Source organism: Thalassophryne amazonica, chromosome 3 (assembly GCF_902500255.1).
Source record: "Thalassophryne amazonica chromosome 3, fThaAma1.1, whole genome shotgun sequence".
NCBI lineage: Eukaryota > Metazoa > Chordata > Actinopteri > Batrachoidiformes > Batrachoididae > Thalassophryne > Thalassophryne amazonica.
In genome coordinates, this window is record NC_047105.1 from 10,270,507 (window position 1) to 10,290,176 (window position 19,670).

The window sequence follows — 19,670 nt, forward strand, 5'->3', positions numbered from 1 at the left end:
TCAGGACGGCGTGAGAACAGCTGATGGTTCCTGGGACAGAACATCAAACCTCCGTCCTGATTCAGTGTCTTACATGTCTCAGCACAGCGCCACTATAGCAGCTTTTAAAATCATAGACATGAACATGATAAATGTCGAGACTGTTGTGATGGTGTCAGGAAAGGTCTTGAGTGACATTTGATAGTGCACATGCCCGTCATGGAATCAGTGAAGGGTTCCTTTACGAATTACAGCACGAGGCCTCCACGCACCCTGGCTGAGCTCTGGAACATTTTGGAACGTCATTACTGTGGGAACAGCTTCAAATTTCATAACAAATCCAGGTGATGATGTATTAGCACGGAGGCACGTGATGGAGCTGAAGGTGACAGATGGTCAGGCGCAAGTCAGAAGACATTCTCACAGGGACAGGGCAGTGACTTTTGTGAATCATCTGAGAGGTGTGACGGTGACACAGACATACGTACTCTTACGCCATCATACATCCTGGGTGTGTTTGTCAGTGTCACCTGTGACAGGCACATGGAAAGGAATAGAAATTTGATCCTGGGTTGAAATGCTTCCTGGAAAGTGTCCCGAGATTAGAGTAGTGCTGCCATCTGCTGGCTGCTGTGTGCGCGCACAAGAAAATCAGCCTCTGAGGTATGCAGCTGCAGTGACGATGATTCTGTCAAAGCACATTCTTTACAAAATAAAGGTTATTCTGCTTGGTCTTGCTGAAAACTCTTCATTTTAAATTTTTTTTTTTTTTTTTATGCATGACGCATTGAGTGAAAGTAGAAAGCCATTTAATAGTATGGCTACGGCTATATTATCAGTTTACATTATTATTAAAGGGGCCATACTGTGCAAAATCACCATTTTTCTCTGTAACAGTTAGGTATGGTTGGAGTTTCACTTTAAGCAGCCTCAAAGTTACATATTTTTATGACTTCACACAGAAATTCTGAGTATAAGAAATTTTTTTGCATGAATCTTTTTAAAGTTTCCGTGACACATCACAGAAATCCAGTACTGGAAAATAAGAGAGTATATTAACATAAGTACTTTCCTTGTATAATTCAATAATCTGCTACTTCAAAGTTCTATGTGACTATATCTCGGAGGGAAACGTTGTACTTTTTGGCTCCATGACATTTATGTGACAGACGTTGTTACTGGTCATGTTGCAAATCTTTCTTTTATTTTTTTTGTGACAGATCATTGAGAACTTTATCAATGTGACCTGGTTTGAACGCTACCAAGAGCCCATTACCGAGAGCACCCTCACAGCTCTCTGGTCCATCGCTGTCGCCATCTTCTCCATCGGTGGGATCCTTGGTTCCTTCTCTGTTGGACTCTTTGTCAACCGCTTTGGAAGGTAAAGGTCGCAAACCTTGCTGGTGTTGTCTTTGTGTACACTTTCAGTTTTACCAGTAGATGCAGGGTTCTTTTTGTCTCTCCCAAAAGAAACCCAGCTGACTCAGGACTCAGCCATAATTATAGCAGAAGTTAAGACCAAAATTTTTGGCTTGTGTGGACTGTCGCATAGATGCACAGTGCAGGTCAGGAGATGTCTGCTGGGATGGAAAGTTCTCAAACAACCCATCCATCTCCACCTCTTAAAAACGGCTATCTGTTGGCTGTAGCTAGGTAATACATGGGGGTCTCTTTAACTTTTTGCAGTCATTGGAGTCCTCAACACTGAGGCCCCTATGTGCTGGATCATGCACATCGGCTCACTGGTCATCCCAAAGAGACCTGATACCAAAAGACATCCAGTCATTGCCTTAGCTCACTGGTTGGCTTCCATGTCTCAGTAACATTAGTAAGACAGGAAGCACTCTATAGACTTGGACCCTCATTCTTGTACAAAGGTATCAGAATCACCAAACAGTTTTGTCCAGCAACCTGATGCTATAAGCTCTTCATGGGCATCTCCACGAACTCTGAGGCAGAGGACCCAGAGACAAGAATGGCAATGCGAGTTCTTTCTAAGTTCAACACATTCACCGCCGACAGTTACACATATGATGGCCAAGGCTAGGTAATCACAAAAGGCCTGGATCTTAACCTTGATCCAGGATGATTGCAAACCCAGATGCTCAGATTAAAATCCTTGCTCAGCTTTCTAAGTGCTGCAGTCAGGGTATCCATTGATTCCTCAGAAAGATCACACAATCGACTGCCAAGTCAAGGTTCATTAAACCAAACCACTGGTTTCCATAACCCTACACAACACCCAGTCCATGCAAGAATTGAACAGTGAAGGAGCATGAGCACATCCCTGAGGAACACCAGTAATGCCTGGGAGGAAATTGTAGATCCTGTCCCTGCTCTCTACAACACTCACAAGTCAGCTATGATATCTTGCAGCTAGTTGGAGATTCTGCGGCCTTTTGCTCATCAAGCTTGGATGGGGTCGATGGTGGTTTTCCCGAGTGTGATACCCGACTGCTCTTTGCTGAGCTGCAAGTAACTGGGACTGAATCCTGTTGAGAGTGATCCTTTCAAGCACCATTCCCAGCACAGAGAGCAGTGTTATAAATGGCAAATGGAGTGCAGTCATATAACTCTTCCATCTGCAGCAGACGCTCAAAGTACTTTACAATAATACCTCACATTCACCCCGATGTGAGGGTGCTGCCATACAAGGCGCTCACTACACACCGGGAGCAACTTGGGGATTAAGGGCCTTGCCCAAGGACCCTTAGTGATTATCCGGTCAGGCTGGGGTTTGATCTGAGGGTCCTCTGGTCTGAAGCCCAACGCTTACCCACTGGACTATCACCTCCATGGTATACCCCGGTAATTGTTACAGTCCAGCCAGTTCCCCTTTCCTTGTTCAAAAAAGTTGTGCGAGATTAAAACTTGTCAGAACAGAAACTCAGACCAGTGTGACGTTCATACACGTCTTTCACATTTTTAAATTTCTTATGCATAGTAGGATTGTCATTATTTTTACTTGTGTTTGATGACTTTATAATCATTTTATTTACGATTTTATGTCTTATGTGAACTGTTGCATCTTTTATTTAGTTAGTTAGTTAGTTATTCTTTTGTATAGCACTGTGGTCCACTGTGGTTGATTTTTAAAATGCTTAACAAAGTTGGTTGGTTGGTATAACTTAAGTAGGTATAACTTGTAGTAAAAACTTTAACAGATGTTTTTTAAGGATGAATACAATGTATGTGGATGAATACAATGTATGTGGTTGTGATGGCATTCTTGTTGTCTACAGGAGGAACTCTATGCTCATGGCTAACGTTCTGGCATTCCTGGCAGCTGCTATGATGGGCTTTTCAAAGTTGGCAAGCTCCTGGGAGATGCTGATAATCGGCCGTTTTGTGGTGGGCCTTTACTCTGGCCTCTCAACAGGCTTTGTGCCCATGTATGTGGGCGAGGTTTCCCCCACGGCCCTTCGGGGAGCCCTGGGAACCCTCCACCAACTGGGTGTCGTCATTGGAATCCTTGTTGCACAGGTTGGTTCATATTAGTTCCTGCGTGCTTTCGTAACAGTGCCAGGTGGCTTCGGGCATCACCCTTTGTGTAGCTCATGTGCAACTTGCTTTGATTTCAGGTGTTCGGCTTGGAGTCCATCATGGGTAGTGCAGACTTGTGGCCACTCCTCTTGGGTTTCACTTTCATCCCTGCTGTCATACAGTCTGTCCTGCTGCCTCTTTGCCCCAAGAGCCCTCGCTTCTTGCTCATTAACAAGAACGAAGAGAACAAGGCCAAAGCAGGTGAGATTTCCTACAAACAGAAGAGTGAAAATAGAGAACAAGGTTTGAACACCAAGAAAAACATAACTTTGAAAAATTCTCTCAACTCAGAATATATGGAGCTTATGAAAATATATTGGAAACAAGAAGATTAAAAAAGCAAGTTGGCAAAGGCCAGGAACAGGAGCTCATTGAAGTATTTAATTAAAACTTTATTTAACTAGGTTAGTCTCATTGAGACCAAGATCTCTTTTACAAGGAAGACCTGGACAATTATGAAGTTTCCAGTTCACATATCGTGCATGTCTTTAAATGTGGGAGGAAATGGGAGCACCCGAAGGAAACCCATGCAAACACGGGGAGAACAGGGAGAAAGGCCAATTCCATGACCTCCTTACTGTGAGGTAACAGTGCTAACCACTACGCCAACTGTGCTGCCCAAATAGCCTACAGTCCAATAATAAATAAGCAGGGTTTTGTTACCAAAATGACACAATCCAACCTCAGCATACCATGACCTATGCCAAAATGTCTGCTGGCTATAGCCAGGTAGTGGTCAAAGGATTACACGGGGGGGCAACATTACAAAAAAAAAAAAAAAATTCTCCAACAATCATATTGAGCAACACGTTATTTGCATGATCAGAAAGATTCTAAAAAAGTAAAGTTTGGACTGTATGACTGAATGTTATGGACTTTGTGTCAACCTAAAACAACAATCTCCCCCCCGACGTTAGTACTGAAGAAGCTGCGCGGGACCACAGATGTGAGCGGCGACATGCAGGAGATGAAGGAGGAGAGCCGGCAGATGATGCGGGAGAGGAAAGTAACCATCCTGGAGCTCTTCCGCTCCCATCTGTACCGCCAGCCGCTCATCATTGCCATCGTCCTGCAGCTGTCCCAGCAGCTATCAGGCATCAACATCGTGAGTTTACACTTTTTAACCATCAGGAAACAACTTTCTGCAGTGTAGCCACTTCCAGAAACGGTGTGCATCAAGGAAGATCTCCTGGACATTTAAATGTTGTTGTGCTTCACAGGTGTTCTACTACTCCACTCTTATCTTTGAGGAAGCTGGAGTCAAGCAGCCCATCTACGCCACAATTGGAGCTGGAGTGGTTAATACGGTGTTCACTGTGGTGTCGGTGAGTGGAATACAGTCTTACTTGTTTTTGTCACAATGTAAAAAAAAAAAAAACATCCAGCTCCAGAGACCGTTTCACTTACAACTGACAGTTGGCTAATTGTCTGTTTGTTTCTTTTGGAATTATCTTCTTCCACTCTGGAATTCAGAGCTCATAAGTCTGTAAAGTGCTGCATGACAGAATTCCAGAAATTTTGTTCCTGTTACTTGTGTTCTCTTTGCTTTAGTCTTTCATGGCTGTTTTAAAATCACTTTTTGTGTTTTATTGTGTTGTTGCAAAGTGCTTTGTAACGGTCATTTTGAAAGTGCCGTAAAAATATGACATTACTATTATTAATGGCTCATTCACACTGTGACGTGAAGTGGCCAACGCTAGCCGACGTAGCAGATTACACTATGTAACAAATTTTTATTTTTGTTTTGTTCCTGGGTACACAGTGTGTTTTCCTAACCTGTTATGCCTTAAATAAATAGAAAATAGCTGTTATTCCACAGAAACTTTGCTTCTGTGATCAGGACAATGATATTTTGAAATATGTCTGTTTTCAAGAATATTCTCGATTCGCCTTCACTGCTACTGAGTAGTCTTCTAGAATATTCTTTAAGTGTTAGAACTGTCCAGAATTTTCTAGAAGTTTCCAGAATTATCTAGAAATTTCAAGAAACTATTAGAACTATCAGGAACGTTAAAAAAAATAAAATCAAAGTTTGTGCTGAATGTAGTCATTTTTCCATAGACTTTAGACATAAGCAGTTGAAATATAACACTTAGAAGCCAGGAACAAAAATTGTTACATAGTGTTATCAAAAGACATTTGACATTCGCGCCGAACAGCGCTGAGATCAGCCAGATTGCACAGGAGCTAAGTCAACATCAGTTGGGGCAACACTGATGTTTGTTGTGGTTAGCGGAGGCTTGAAAATCCAATTCCTTCACCATGCACTTTGCCAAAAGGAATTCTTGAGGCAAATTTTGGAATTCTTTAGGAAATTGTAGGTTGACTTACAAATGAAATGCAAACGTTGGGCAACATAGCAGATTCTCAAAAAAACGTTTGTGACAAAGGTAAAAAATTTGATTTGCGCCGAACAGCACTGAGATCAACCAGACTGCGCAGGAGTCAAGTCAACATCAGTTGGGCAACACTGATTGATCGTTGTGGTTAGCGGAGGCCAGCGGAAGTGAAAGGAGCAGTAACAGTACGCTAGCGGAAGTGACCATTTTAGCAAAGCTCAACTCTTGCCAGGGCAGGTTTGAGGCGTTTGCCACATTTTGTCCATATCAGCTTGAAAATCAAATTCCTTCGTCATGCACTTTGCCAAAAGGAATTCTTGCGACAAATTTTGGAATTCTTGAGGAAATTCTAGATTAAATTGCAACTGAAACACAAAGAATCTCACACACACACACACACACACACACACACACACACACACACACACACATGCAAGCTTGTTTTGTTTTGAAAGTTTGAAGGGCTTGTTTCTTTTTCTGCAGCTGTTTGTTGTGGAACGTGCCGGGCGCAGGACTCTACACCTGGTGGGGCTGATGGGAATGGCCGTATCCGCCGTCGTGGTGACCATCGCTCTGGCCCTGCTGGTAGGCTTCTCTCTGATGGAACTCATTTAAAAAATAGCTGAGTGTTGGCAGTGAGTAACCTCATTGTTGTCCTCTGTTCTTACAGGAGCACCTCGACTGGATGTCGTATATCAGCATCGTGGCCATTTTAACCTTTGTGGCTTTCTTTGAGATTGGACCAGGACCCATCCCCTGGTTCATCGTGGCGGAGTTGTTCTCACAGGGACCCAGACCTTCGGCCATCGCCGTGGCTGGTTTCTCGAACTGGACTTCAAACTTCATAGTGGGAATGTGCTTCCAGTATCTCCAGGTGAGAGTTTGTGTCTTTTAATATTTGTAGAACAGTTCAGCAGGATGGGATGTTTTACACCAGTGGTTCCCAAACACTGTGGGGCACAGGAGATTTTATTTTTGTCACAGTTTATGTCTATAGTACACCTTTTGGTCACACAGGGGAGCTACGAGGGTCAGACGAAAAGTTCTGCCTCTGATTCTTTCAATAACAAGCAAGAGATCCCCATGAATCACATATCGGCTTAAAATTCGGAATGTTCCCTGTCAGGCAGTGTCATTACTTTTCCAGATAGTCAGCTTCCCTTTCCACATGCTCATGGCTACACTGCTGTCTTCTCTTGGCACCAGTGACACACAGCATTGTTAGTGTAATGTGTCCCTTAAGGTGTTCTTTGAACTTGAGGACAAAGGAAAAAGTTACGGTAGGTGTAGTTGGATTTGAGCTGCTGCGGTGCATCCTGTATAAGCCAAATGCGCAACGCATCTGCGCATGCATGGGTCAAAAATTCCAGCTACCAAACACACATCGCTACCATTGAATTTCATATACGGTAGCATTAGCGGACTGTAAAAGTTAAAGCTTACAGGGATTGTTTCAAAGGCTTTAAGCCTTAAGCGACGCATACAGTAATGACAGGTGCGCACTATGCTGTTTTCAAATGCTCAAACGGAATTTATAGGCTTGAAAGGTGGCTGAAAACACACGATTGCAAGGCTCCGCCGAGTCCACACAAAGATGGAAAGAAGAAGAAATCTGGTTGTAAACCTCCGTTCATTCTGCACAATTTCCCCACAGAATAGAAAGATCCAGACGGATGTAAAAGATGGACTAAAATTGTAAGTTTCTTGTACACATTTATGGTGTCAGTATCCTGAACCTGTGCCGAATTATAATGTGGTTGTTGATGCCGTTTTCGTGCATCGGCTTATGACTGTAATGTCGCACCATGAATGACATTGCGCGTAATATTGTAATATTGGCATGTTCTATAAACGAACTGCATGCATGCACATATCATTGTTTGTCAACTTAAAACAAACATGACACTCGAGGTTATATGTGAGACCCACCTTCTTTGTAGTCATTATGAAGCCGGCGGAGTAGCAATTTCTCATCCCTGCTTAGCAAATATTCTGCAATATCCACAGTTTCAGACTCTGGACTTCGTCTAACCATCCGTCAGTTGCCTTCAAGGGGTCAGAAATTTGTTTGTCTCCAACTATCAACAATGACTGGTCATTTTCGACAGCAGCGCTCTTTGCCTTCCTTCTACTGCCGTACGCAGTCCTGGTTGTAACAGGCAATCCGCGGAGCTTCCAAAAACGCTTTAAATCGTCAACTTTCCAGTAGTTGAAATGGTTCAAATCATAGCACTCCTCGCTGCTTTCTGCCGTCTTTGAATGTGGATTGGTAGCTGAAAAATTTAGCGTACCCATAATGCACCACACGGCCCGAGATGTGCACTTAGCTTATTTGTCAGCTTGTGCATGGATGAGCGTTGGATGAGAATTGCATCTTTTATGGGATGAAGCCACTTCAAGGGTGCACACAGCTGACGCACACTGTGCAGAGATTGGCATGAATCAGCCGCTTGATACTGTGCACCTGTGGCTGTTATGGGGCGCCCCCTACAGACCTGGTCATGTAGACTTGTCATGGCTAGATCTTCACCTTTCGACCTCCTCACCCACCTCCTGACTGTCCTGACAGCCACACAGGTGTCGACATAAATACTCAGCGGTCAAGGAATATCCACGGGTGCACAACCCTCGGCCGTTCTTTCTAATGCATGTTCATGTACGTCGCTATTATTTTTACCGACTCCTGTGCACGTGTTACGTCAAAGGCGATTCTGCACAAGCCTGAAATTGCAGGCAAAAGGTGTTTGGTGCAGCGATGGTCAAGAAGTGAAGGATTATTCTCGCACCACTTTCACCTACATATCTACAGTAGCTTGATATTGAAGTAACTGCATTGGAGACAGAACTTTTTAGCCGACCCTCGTGGCCCAAGCATCACCTTGGAATCACTTCTCAGCTGAGAACGTCTGGAGCTTATTATTAAACTATATTGGAAGCAAGAAGATGAAGGAAAACGGCTAAAATAAATAGTTCACGAGCCAAGCGGGTGTCACTTCAGGGATGGAAACGAAGCTCTTTCTGTACCGTGACCTACTTAAAGTGTATGGTGGTAACCAGGAAGGGGTCAGTGAAGAATTACACAAGGGTCAGCATTTAAAAATACTCCAGTCATACTGAAAAGTACAACACATTATTTGATCTAAAATGTTCCAAAACGGCATAGTTTGGTTTGTCTGTGAATGTTGGAGTTGATTTGGAGGGGGTCCGTAGTGAACCCACCGCAGAGCCCGTTTTCCTCTGTAAATTCTCCTCTAAGAAAAACTGTATTCTTCAAGAAATATTAAAGATTTATCAAGTATTCTACTTTAAATGTGCCTAAAACGTTTTGCACAGCACTGTAGCACTGCAGAAATAATTTGGAAGTGTTCATTACTGTGTCATCTGGCTAACATTGCAGCCTTTCTTCTTAAAATTTTTATTTATTTTATATTTTTTATCTTGTTTGATTGTTTGAAGCCATTGTTACGAAACACGGCTCAATGTTGGCTGTTCAGACAGGAATCTGGCCTCATTTTATTCCTGATTTCAAGCTGGATCCAGACTTTAAAGATGGCTTTCTTTCATCACTGCAGTGCATCTTTGACCTGAACTGAAACACTGCTGCACACGCCTGCTTGTGTTCTGGCTGTCAGATCACTGGGGGTGGGAGGGGGTTTGAACCCACGGCGTTCCTGATGTTCTTCCTTCTCATCTTCACAGAAATTGTGTGGCCCCTACGTGTTTATCATCTTCAGCGTGCTGCTGCTGATCTTCTTCGTCTTCACCTACTTCAAAGTGCCAGAGACCAAAGGCCGGACGTTTGACGACATCGCATCCGGCTTCCGGCAAAAAGCCGTCATGGGGACTGAGAGACACTCACCGGATGAGCTGAACAGCCTGGGAACCGACTCGCAGCTCTGAGCCGCTGCTGTGGCACCCCTTAAGAACACTGTTTCTCACAGCGAGGCAGGTCTGCTGCACTGGTAGAATTATTTCCACACTGTCATCGCATTTCGGCTGTTACCCAGCAGCCTTTGTGTGATTCTCTAATATGACACCTTCACCCGCCATGCAATAAGTTGTTGAGTCACAGAGGGAGGCTGAGAATAGATTTGGAAAAGTTTTAACCTTTTTTTTTTTCTTAATATTTTAAAGAAAGAAAAGGAGTGTCTACGTTCACAAAACGGTTGTTAATCTTCGCCACTGAATATTTTTGTTTGTTTGATAACATACGTTGCTGTTGTTTTGCGCTATAGCTCGGGATGAGTCACGTGAAATTCTTGATGTTATGTAACAAGTTTTTACAAGTTGTAGGCTCAACTCGGCACATCTACACTTTCACAGTTATTTTTATTGTTCTCCAGTAGATGGCGTCATGCCCTTTTTTAAAAATGAACCATTTTTGCAGTTAAAATCTTTTACAATTTTACATAACTGTTGGATTTTATTATTTTCAATGTTGGAAAAAAGTTCTGTCCTTAAAACAAACAGAAAAGCTATTTGGTTTTAAAAATGGTTACAATTTTGTGAGATATTTAGTTTTAAAAATGTTTACAGTTTTACTCGATAATATTTAAAACAAACTCACTCCAGTTTATTGTTTATGTATGTATTTTTAACAGTTTTCTTGGATAAAATAATAATCAAAAAACAAGCAAACAAAAACAAAATAAAAAACAAACTCACCATGACATGAAATCCATACTCACACACGATCATCAGCCACAAAGCCGAATCGGTCTCCTCGATACATCACATTAATTAAACTAGAAAAGCACACGCAAAGCGCACACCTCAGCTTATTAACACTGCAAAAACTCATGGTTCTGATTTTTAGTCAAAATATTTAGTAACACTTCATATAAGCTACAATCACCTAAAAGTAAAATTTCAGTAAGATACAAGGAGTTGTTGGGGTTGGTTTATTTAGTCATATTTTTTGACATGAAAACATTGTATTTTTAACTTGTAACAGGTGAGATACAAGGAATCCTTTTTCAGAAAATGCATTTTAATTTTCACTTTAGAAAAAACAAAAGGAACAAGGTGTTTAAACTTGTTATAAATTGAAAAAAAATGCCAATCTAGAAACAAGTCATTGGATATTACTGAAGGTTTACTTGTTATACGATTGTCTCTTGTTAATTGTAGGGAGATATTTGGATGAGAAATTAAGCAAATGTACTTGTTAAGATTTTATGTTTTGGCAGCAATGTCCAATTTAACATTGCAAAAAATGTTATTCCATATATACAATATAACAACTTTTAGTAGGATCACGAAATCCTTAAAAAAATTTTTTTTTTTATGATATGTGTAACTGACAAAAATGTTAATTTCTTCACAAACAGATGGAAATGGCCACAAATGACCCAACTTAAAGTATTTCAATAACTAAAGCTTCAGAATCCACTTCCTAATTTTGGTTGGCACCAAAATTGATTCTTCCTGTTAATATCGAACATTACGCCAACTTTGGTGCAGATTGGCTAAAACCTTTTTTTTTTTTTTTTTTTTTTTTTTTTTTTTAACTGCTGAAAGTCCAAATAAACACAGATGATCACATGACCTCATTGGTGGAGGTAATTAGATGCCTGTCTGTGGATGTCCCGTCTCTCTGGAGCAGATCCGGATCAGACTGGCTCAATCCAGGCATTTGTGGCGTTTGAGCACCCAATGACGGATCAGTCGTTGGAATGTGATGGGCATTTTCTGGGAAAATTAACGAGCAACAAAAATTTATAACTGGGACCAAATTAAGTGTGGCTCCTGACCCTGGTCAAACTCCCAGTGTGCCTTGCAACTCATCATGTCCGTTACATGTTTTAAGGAGGTAGTTTTCTTTGCAAAGAAAATGCTGAATCCTGCAGCTCTGGTGAAAACTGTATTGACGCTGTGATCTCTGTGCACGTCTGGGACTGCTGTATCACTCTGTGAGCCTTTGTTCTCTTCACGTGTTGTTTGAGGATATGTTTTTTTTTTTTTTAGCTGCACTTTACTACTCAATCTGTGTTACTGAAGACGGACTGAAGACCTGCTGAAGGATTTATTTGATGATGTGTTCATCTTGTTCTGCAGATCTTTTTTGTCGTATTATAGATATCTGTAACTTGATTTGAATACATCCTACGATACACAATAGTGCAAAGGTTTTAGGCAACTTTAGTCTTGTCAAAACCTTTTAAAACAAAAAAAAAAGCTGCTGAATATTTAATATTTCTGAATGGATATAAATGTTTCACCTTTGAACATTTTTATCCATATAAACACATAATGTCGTTTACACTGTCTCCTATAATTTCCAAAATTAAAAAAAGAATTTGGGTTGTATTTAATGTTATACAATAGTTATTATTAACATAAATAGAAAAGAGGTTTGTCACTTTATAGAAATATACTAAAAATAAACTACACATTTTCATCAACTTTCTCAACACCTAAAACCTTTGCACTGTGTTTTATCACAAATTGCATTTTGACAGATATGGCTTTTTTAATTTTGTATTTTAACTCTAGTCCTGTTGCTTTATCGTTCAGTTTTAACTATCCAAAAAAAAAGTAAATTCCATGTCTTCATTTAAATTCTGATAGTTAAAATTGTATTTCTAAATTTTGAATCCATTTCTTCATATTTGTCATAATTCCTTGTAAGATATTGATGAAGAACGTCCGGCTGTGTGGAGCAGGGTTCTGATTTTGTGTAATTTTACATTTGAGATTTCATCAGTTGTCACGTTGCTGGGTCAGAATGTATTTCTAAACATGTGGCCCGTTGTTTCCAGTTTGTTGTGATGTTCTCGGGAGTTTAATAAATGTGCTGTTTGTTGAGCCATGTTTGGATCAATGCTCATGAATAATACAGGTTTTTGTATGCATGTCTAAATTATTATATATTATAGGCATACGAAAACAAATTGTAACAGCTCAAACTGTTAGCTATATGACAAATTGTATTTAGAACTCAACGCATTTATAGTATCTAAAATGTAATTCTGAATCAAACATTTAATTTGTTCAAACATCTTGTGAAGATTACACGCTGCCCAATAGTGGCCACGACACTTATGAATTAAGACCCTAGCAAATACAGAAGACACTTCTAAATGGGGAAAATGCCTGCATCCATTCACCAACAGGTAGTTACATTGGAAAATATCTTGCAAATTAAAAGAAAAAAACACATTACAACAACAAATGACCACAAATTACTTGCAGGACATGCAGAAATTTGATGCGGTCACACAAAATACTTTGCCAAGTCTCTTCAATGTGCTGCAAATAAAATAATAAAACATGAAAATATAGTTAGATTAAGAGTAAAATCATCAAAGTAAACTTAAAGCAGGAGACACACACCTACACCTACCTACCCATCATTTATTAACAATTGTTCTACTGTTACAATTACAACAGCTGGCCCAGCTCTCCTATATTCACATCACCACATTCACATTGCTGTATTTTATTGTATTCTTCTTTTACTGGCCTTATTTATTTATTTTACTTGTCATTGCATTGGCAAGACTGCACTCAGTCACAGGAATGTGAAAATAGAGCGCAGTGACGCCCTGAAGTGTTCTAAGTCCTCCAGGCAGAAACGCCTTTTTGTTTCTGCTTCAGTTGTGTTGTGAAGCTTTGCAGAGCGTTTGTGTTTCTGGGTGTGTTGTATGAATTTGCAATGGACACATCATCAAATTAACTTGCTTCATGTGCTGTCAGTTATATTTGTTTGTCTTTCAATTTGCAAGACCATTTTGATGTACCTGCTCTTAATTTAGCCGTGTCGTGGTCTCTGTCAGCCGCCTTAATATCAGCAATAAGTGATGACAAGTCATATTTAAACAATTCCAAAGTAGCACTCCAAATTATACATCATTCCATAAATAAATGATAATTATTGTACATAGTGTAGTATATCTGGGTTTTTTTTTTCCCCCGGAAGGCACTGTAACTATCTGTGTAGTAGTTGTATATCTTCACCAGCAAAAACTGACGTGAGTTTGGAAAACAAACAATGCACTTCTCCACTTCCTGCAAATAACTGCATTTTATGTACATAAGTATTACTTTAACTGGGGCGTTTCATTTTTATTGACATCTGTTATGAGGTTGAAGAATGGCGATTCAAGTTTACCACGAGTTGTAAATGTCACACTCGCTACTGATAGACCCACAGTTATATTCAAAATGTTTAACTTTTAGTTTGTATTTAACAGATAAATTGACTGTATTCTTGTAGGGTTTGTTCATTTTAGTTTTTGTTTGCCTCCAATTTTAATCCTTGTAATTATCTTATGGCACAATCATTTTAATCTAAATTTTGCATAAACCATGTGTGGTTTGTGTTAGTGTATTGTCATTTTTCTGCACACTACATAGTGTATAATTTGTAATAATAAAGCAGGTGTGTGTGTGTGTATAGTTTTAAAATGTGAACCTGTTGTGGGGAAGTGTAAAATGTGCTGGAGCTCTAAACAGTTCTGCCTTCTTGCTGAGTGAAATAAATGGGATTGGTTTGTACAAATCTGAATGTTTTTGGTCCATCTGCTGTTATTGTTTGAAAAATAGACTTTTTTTTTTTATTTGCTCACGTCTAGTTAAATGTAAATCTATCAGCATTAGAAAACTTATTTTTTTTTTTCTTTAAATCTGTTCATTATACTATTTCATGAATAAAAAAAATTGTATTTGGAAAGCTGGCAAGTATTACACTTTTTGCATAACCTATATGATTTTTGAATTTAAAAATAACTTATTATATGAGCGTATTTTATCACCTCTACCAACAAAATTGGAGGTTGTTATGTTATCACCCCTGTTTGTTTGTTTGGGAACAGCCTGGAGCCCACAATATTTCATATATTATGAAATTTTTCCTGAAGATTCATATTTAATTTATTTTAGTTTATATAGTGCCAAATCACAACAAAGCTGTCTCAAGGTGCTTCACAAAAGCAAGGTCTAACATTACCAACCCCTAGAGCAAGCACACAAGTGACAGTGGTAAGGAAAAACTCTGATTTGAGGAAGAAACCTCAAGCAGACCAGACTCAAGAGGGGTGACCCGCTGCTTAGGCCATTCTAACAATTACAAGGTTTTACAAAGCAAACTTCATATCCTGATAGGCAAGAACTCATAAGGCCAAAGGGCAAAGTCAGGAGAAATCGCTAACATTGAATGAATATTCAAAAATTCATAGCTCTGTCAAAAAAGATCAAATGTCATATTTGAGAGCGTTGTGTAGGATGGTATCCTTTATTGACTGACAAAGTTTGATCCAGATCTGATCCAGGTTACAGATTTTATGGGCATTTAAATTTAGCATTGAAAACCTGTTTATATTTTACATTATATCTTAATCAAACATGCCCCAGTCACTTTCATATTTGAAAGTAAGGTGCATACTGACACTCACCATCACCTTACAAAGTTTGATCTGGATCTGATCCAGATTGTCGATTTTATGGACATTTGAATGTAATATTGAAAAGCCCATTTTGTGTACATTTTACATTATATCTCAATCAAAAGTGCTCAATCACTCTCACTTGTGACAATGAGGTGCAAACTGGCACTCTCAATGAATAGCCTAAGTGATCTGATCTGTATTGTGTATTTAGTGGATATTTGATTCTTTTTAACATTGAAAAGCCCTTTAGATCTATATTTTGTATTATATGAGCAAAGTGACGCGAAACTCACTCGTCATACAGGGAGTCCCAAACAGGAAGTGCCAAATTTTACGAGTGAAGCGACATGCAGCGGCGCGAAGTTCACTCATGGTACAGGGAGTCAGAACAAGAAGTGCCAAATTTTGAGTCCACAGTGAAACAGGAAATGGGAAATGTTGAACACTTCCTGGCATGGGTGTAGCTGAGATGCACTGGTCTTCCCTGAAATCTGATTGGACACCCCAGGTGCCACCCGGATGATTGACATGTCACGGCACCACGTCTGGTTGAAAAGACCCATTTTGAAATCGGGGACACATATTGACTGCTAGGTCCATCCTGTACAGTAATTGGTGCTATGTTCCACAAAACTCCGTGGACTCCTAGTTGTATTGGTGAGTAAACAGCCGTTTTCTAATGTCTAAAATTATCTTCATTAACCCTCTGTGGTCCGAGGGTTTTTTGGACAGTTCATTCGCCTGGCATAAATGTTTTATTATTGCTGTTGAAGCAGCAGAACCTTCATGGCCGGGACGACGGTGGGGGATCGAACCCACGCGGCTCGCACCAAAAGGCCGTTCCTCTACCAGGTCAGCCAAAGGGGAACTCCCCGTTAGCCAAGCTAGCGGGAACGTCTTTTCAATTGGGAACCGGGACTTTCATCCCGCTACACATCTCCCCACCATTTTTGACTTCATCCCGAAGTCACAGGTGCATGTTAGCATACTCTGTGACCCACATCCTATTCGTGACGCCAGATTGAAGCAGCAGGACCTTCGTGGCCGGGACGACGGTGGGGGATCGAACCCACGCGACTCGCACCAAAAGGCCGTTCCTTTACCAGGTCAGCCAAAGGGGAACTCCCCGTTAGCCAAGCTAGCGGGAACGTCTTTTCAATTGGGACCCGGGACTTTCATCCCGCTACACTAACAGCTCTCCCCGCATCCCACAATCAAGTTTTATTTCTCTTTTTTCAGGACAACCTGTGCTTTCAGAATATATATGTTTTTGTTGTGTTTTATAAGTGTAATAAAGGTTTACAATCAGAAATAAGAAAGGAAAAAATAAAGCGAAAAATTTTCCACACATTTATTCAAAACACATAGCAAACTATAATAACTGTTTTGACACTTTATAACACACTTTATAAAGTCCAAGTAAGTTGGACTTGTTTCCGGTGGAGGTTGGCCTCCGCCAGGGCTGTGCCTTGTCACCAATCCTGTTTGTGATATTCATGGACAGGATATTGAGGCATAGTCGAGGGGAGGAGGGTTTCCAGTTTGGTGGGCTCAGGGTCTCATCACTGCTTTTTGCAGATGATGTGGTCCTGTTGGCTTCATCGGCTGGTGACCTCCAACACTCACTGGATCGGTTCGCAGCCGAGTGTGAAGCGGCTGGGATGAGGATCAGCACCTCTAAATCTGAGTTCATGGTTTTCAGCAGGAAACCAATGGATTGCCTACTCTGGGTAGGGAATACAGTCTTGCCCCGAGTGAAGGAGTTTAAGTACCTCGGGGGCTTGTTCTCGAGTGAGGGGATGATGGAGTGTGAGATTGCCTGGAGAATCAATGCAGCAGGGGTGGTGTTGCATTCGCTCTACCGTACTATTGTGACAAAAAGGGAGCTGAGCCAAAAGGTGAAGCTCTTGATCTTCAATCTTCGTTCCTACTCTCACCTATGGTCATGAGTGTTGGGTCATGACCGAAAGAACTAGATTGCGGGTACAAGCAGCCGAAATGGACTTCGTCAGGAAGGTGGCTGGTGTCTCCCTTAGAGATAGAGTGAGATGTTTGGTCATCCGTGGGGAGCTCGGAGTAGAGTCACTGCTCCTTCGCAGTGAAATGAGCCAGCTGAGGTGGTTTGGGCATCTGGTAAGGATGCGTCCTGGGTGCCTCCCAAGGGAGGTGTTCCAGCTACGTCCATCTGGCAGGAGAACTCGGGGAAGACCCGGGACTAGATGAAGACATTATATCTCCACACTGGCCTGGGAATGCCTCGGGATCCCCCAGTCAGAGGTGGTCAATGTGGCACGGGAAAGGGAAGTGTGGGGTCCCCTGCTGGAGCTGTTGCCCCCACGACCCGAACCCGGAAAAGCGGTTGAAGATGAGATGAGATGAGACAACGTCCCAACTTCATTGGAATTGGGGTTGTACATATATGTGTGTGTGTGTGTGTGTATGTCATTTTTGTATATCCTGTTACTCATAGTATTTATAGTATATCTTGTTTTTTTTTTTTTTTTGTATATTTGTTATTTTATTTCTATTCATCTTTGTTTTGCATGGAGACAGTGGCAATGGAATTTTTTTCCACTTTGTACATTTAACAAGGTGAAATGACAAAGAAATCATGATTCTTGAAGATCCCATTAAAATGGCCAATACAGAACCTGCTCCTAATTTCCCATCATCCTTCCACCATCCCCTAACCATGCAGGTGTATGAGATCTTACATTATACTTCAGCTACACGTTCAGCTTCCCTTTTGTCAGCAGAAGATTGTGGAGGACACCACAGGATGCTGAAGGGATGCACGCCAAGGTCTTACAAGCAGTGGTGGGCACAGATAACCAAAAAATTAACTTTGATAACAGATAATCAGATAACTGAAAAGTAATCTTTGATAAAGATAAACCGATAAACCACCCAAAAATGTATTGGAAGTTACAGATAATCGATAACCAATAAATTCCAGTATTGGTTCTGGTACATTTGCAATTACTAAGAAGCTGAAATTGACTTTTAACACGATTGCTTTTGAAAGCATCAAAAGCGACAAAAGACCCAAAGAATGAGCCAGTTCTCCTTTGCCTACACAGGATAGAGTAGTTTTTTCTGAAAACAGTTCTCTTCTTTTTGCAGAGGGTAGAACAATATATCTACTAGGAAACTTTTAACAGGTAGGTCTCAACTGCTTTTAAGTTTTAAAAATGTTTTTCACTGTTCAGCTTGGTTTATTACATTATCGGTCTAATGCTGTGTTCGCACCGGGCGCGACGCGAGCGACTGCAGCCACAGGTTGCCATGTAATCCCTATGTAAGGACGCGTTTTGGCGCCAAACCGCACAGCGCGACGCGATGGACGTGAGTGAAGCGATTTTGAGCGTTTTGCGTGTATGTGGCGTTATTGCGTCGCGTCATGTCGCGTTGTCCTCCTCCCCAAGTTCAAAAATCTGAACTTTTTCGTCTCGTCACGCCGCGATGACCAATCAGGGACTGAATATGTAGTGACGTGGAGATGTCTGGAGTTTGACTGAAGATGTGAACATGTCCTGTATCTGGTAGCAGCCTGTGAGCAGGACTTATGTCTCTTTTGTCCTTTATTTGACAATCATGACAGAGTTTTTGGAGCGAGCAGCAGCACCACAGCAGCGTGGAGCGGAGTTTCTTTTTATTTTTTTTTACATGCGCGCACGCGCGAATCGTCCTGGAGATTATTTTACTTATTAACTACACAGCTGTATAATAAAGCAAATGTTGACTGGCTTCTAAACACAATTATGACAGAGTTTTTTGGGGCGAAAGAGCGGAGGAGCAGCCCGCAGCAAACAATGGAGTTTCCTTTTTTCTTTCTTTTTTTTACATGCGCGCGAGTGAATCGTCTGCAGAGAATATTTTATTAATTAGCTACACAGATGCAAATGGTGACTGGCTTCTAAACACAATTATGACAGAGTTTTTTGGGGGAAGAGCCAGCTGCAGCAAGCAGCAGAGTTTCTTTTTTTTTTTAATTGTTTACATGTGCGCGTGTGAACGGGACAGTTGATCCTCAAACTGGGTCCCGCAGAGGTGGAAGGACCACTGAAAGCGGCCGTCATCTAGACGCAGCTCCTGCAGCAAATAATGATACTCTCTGTATTGGGAGCTTTCCACAGCAACTCGCTCCGTGTGATCAAGGTCCATCATGTTAGCTTGACTGACAACCGGAGCCAGCGAGCGGAATGGAAGCTCCTCCTATTTGATGACGCACCAGGGCGAATTTTCGCAGCGAAAGCCCACCCAAGCAGAGCAACACATCGGGCGAAGGAGGTGCGTCCGTTGCCTGGTGACCCACGCGAATTTGTAGCGTCTGATCGTGCCCGGTGTGAACGCGGCATAAAAGTTATCGGTCGGCAATTCATCGGAAGATAATTAGTCCGATGATGGTTTTTAAAGTTAT

The 19,670-nt window shown here is 41.2% G+C and overlaps 1 protein-coding gene across 1 annotated transcript in view; it reads left to right on the forward strand.

The window, feature by feature from the left end:
* Window positions 1-9,761, forward strand: part of slc2a1b (solute carrier family 2 member 1b) — a 32,331-nt gene extending 22,570 nt beyond the window's left edge. Inside the window, exons 3-10 of the mRNA XM_034165767.1 lie at window positions 1,200-1,360; window positions 3,222-3,462; window positions 3,561-3,723; window positions 4,440-4,627; window positions 4,743-4,847; window positions 6,345-6,446; window positions 6,532-6,735; window positions 9,561-9,761. Coding sequence (XP_034021658.1) covers window positions 1,200-1,360; window positions 3,222-3,462; window positions 3,561-3,723; window positions 4,440-4,627; window positions 4,743-4,847; window positions 6,345-6,446; window positions 6,532-6,735; window positions 9,561-9,761 — 1,365 coding nt within the window. The remainder of the gene's footprint in view (window positions 1-1,199; window positions 1,361-3,221; window positions 3,463-3,560; window positions 3,724-4,439; window positions 4,628-4,742; window positions 4,848-6,344; window positions 6,447-6,531; window positions 6,736-9,560) is intronic.
* The last annotated feature ends 9,909 nt before the right edge of the window (window positions 9,762-19,670 follow it).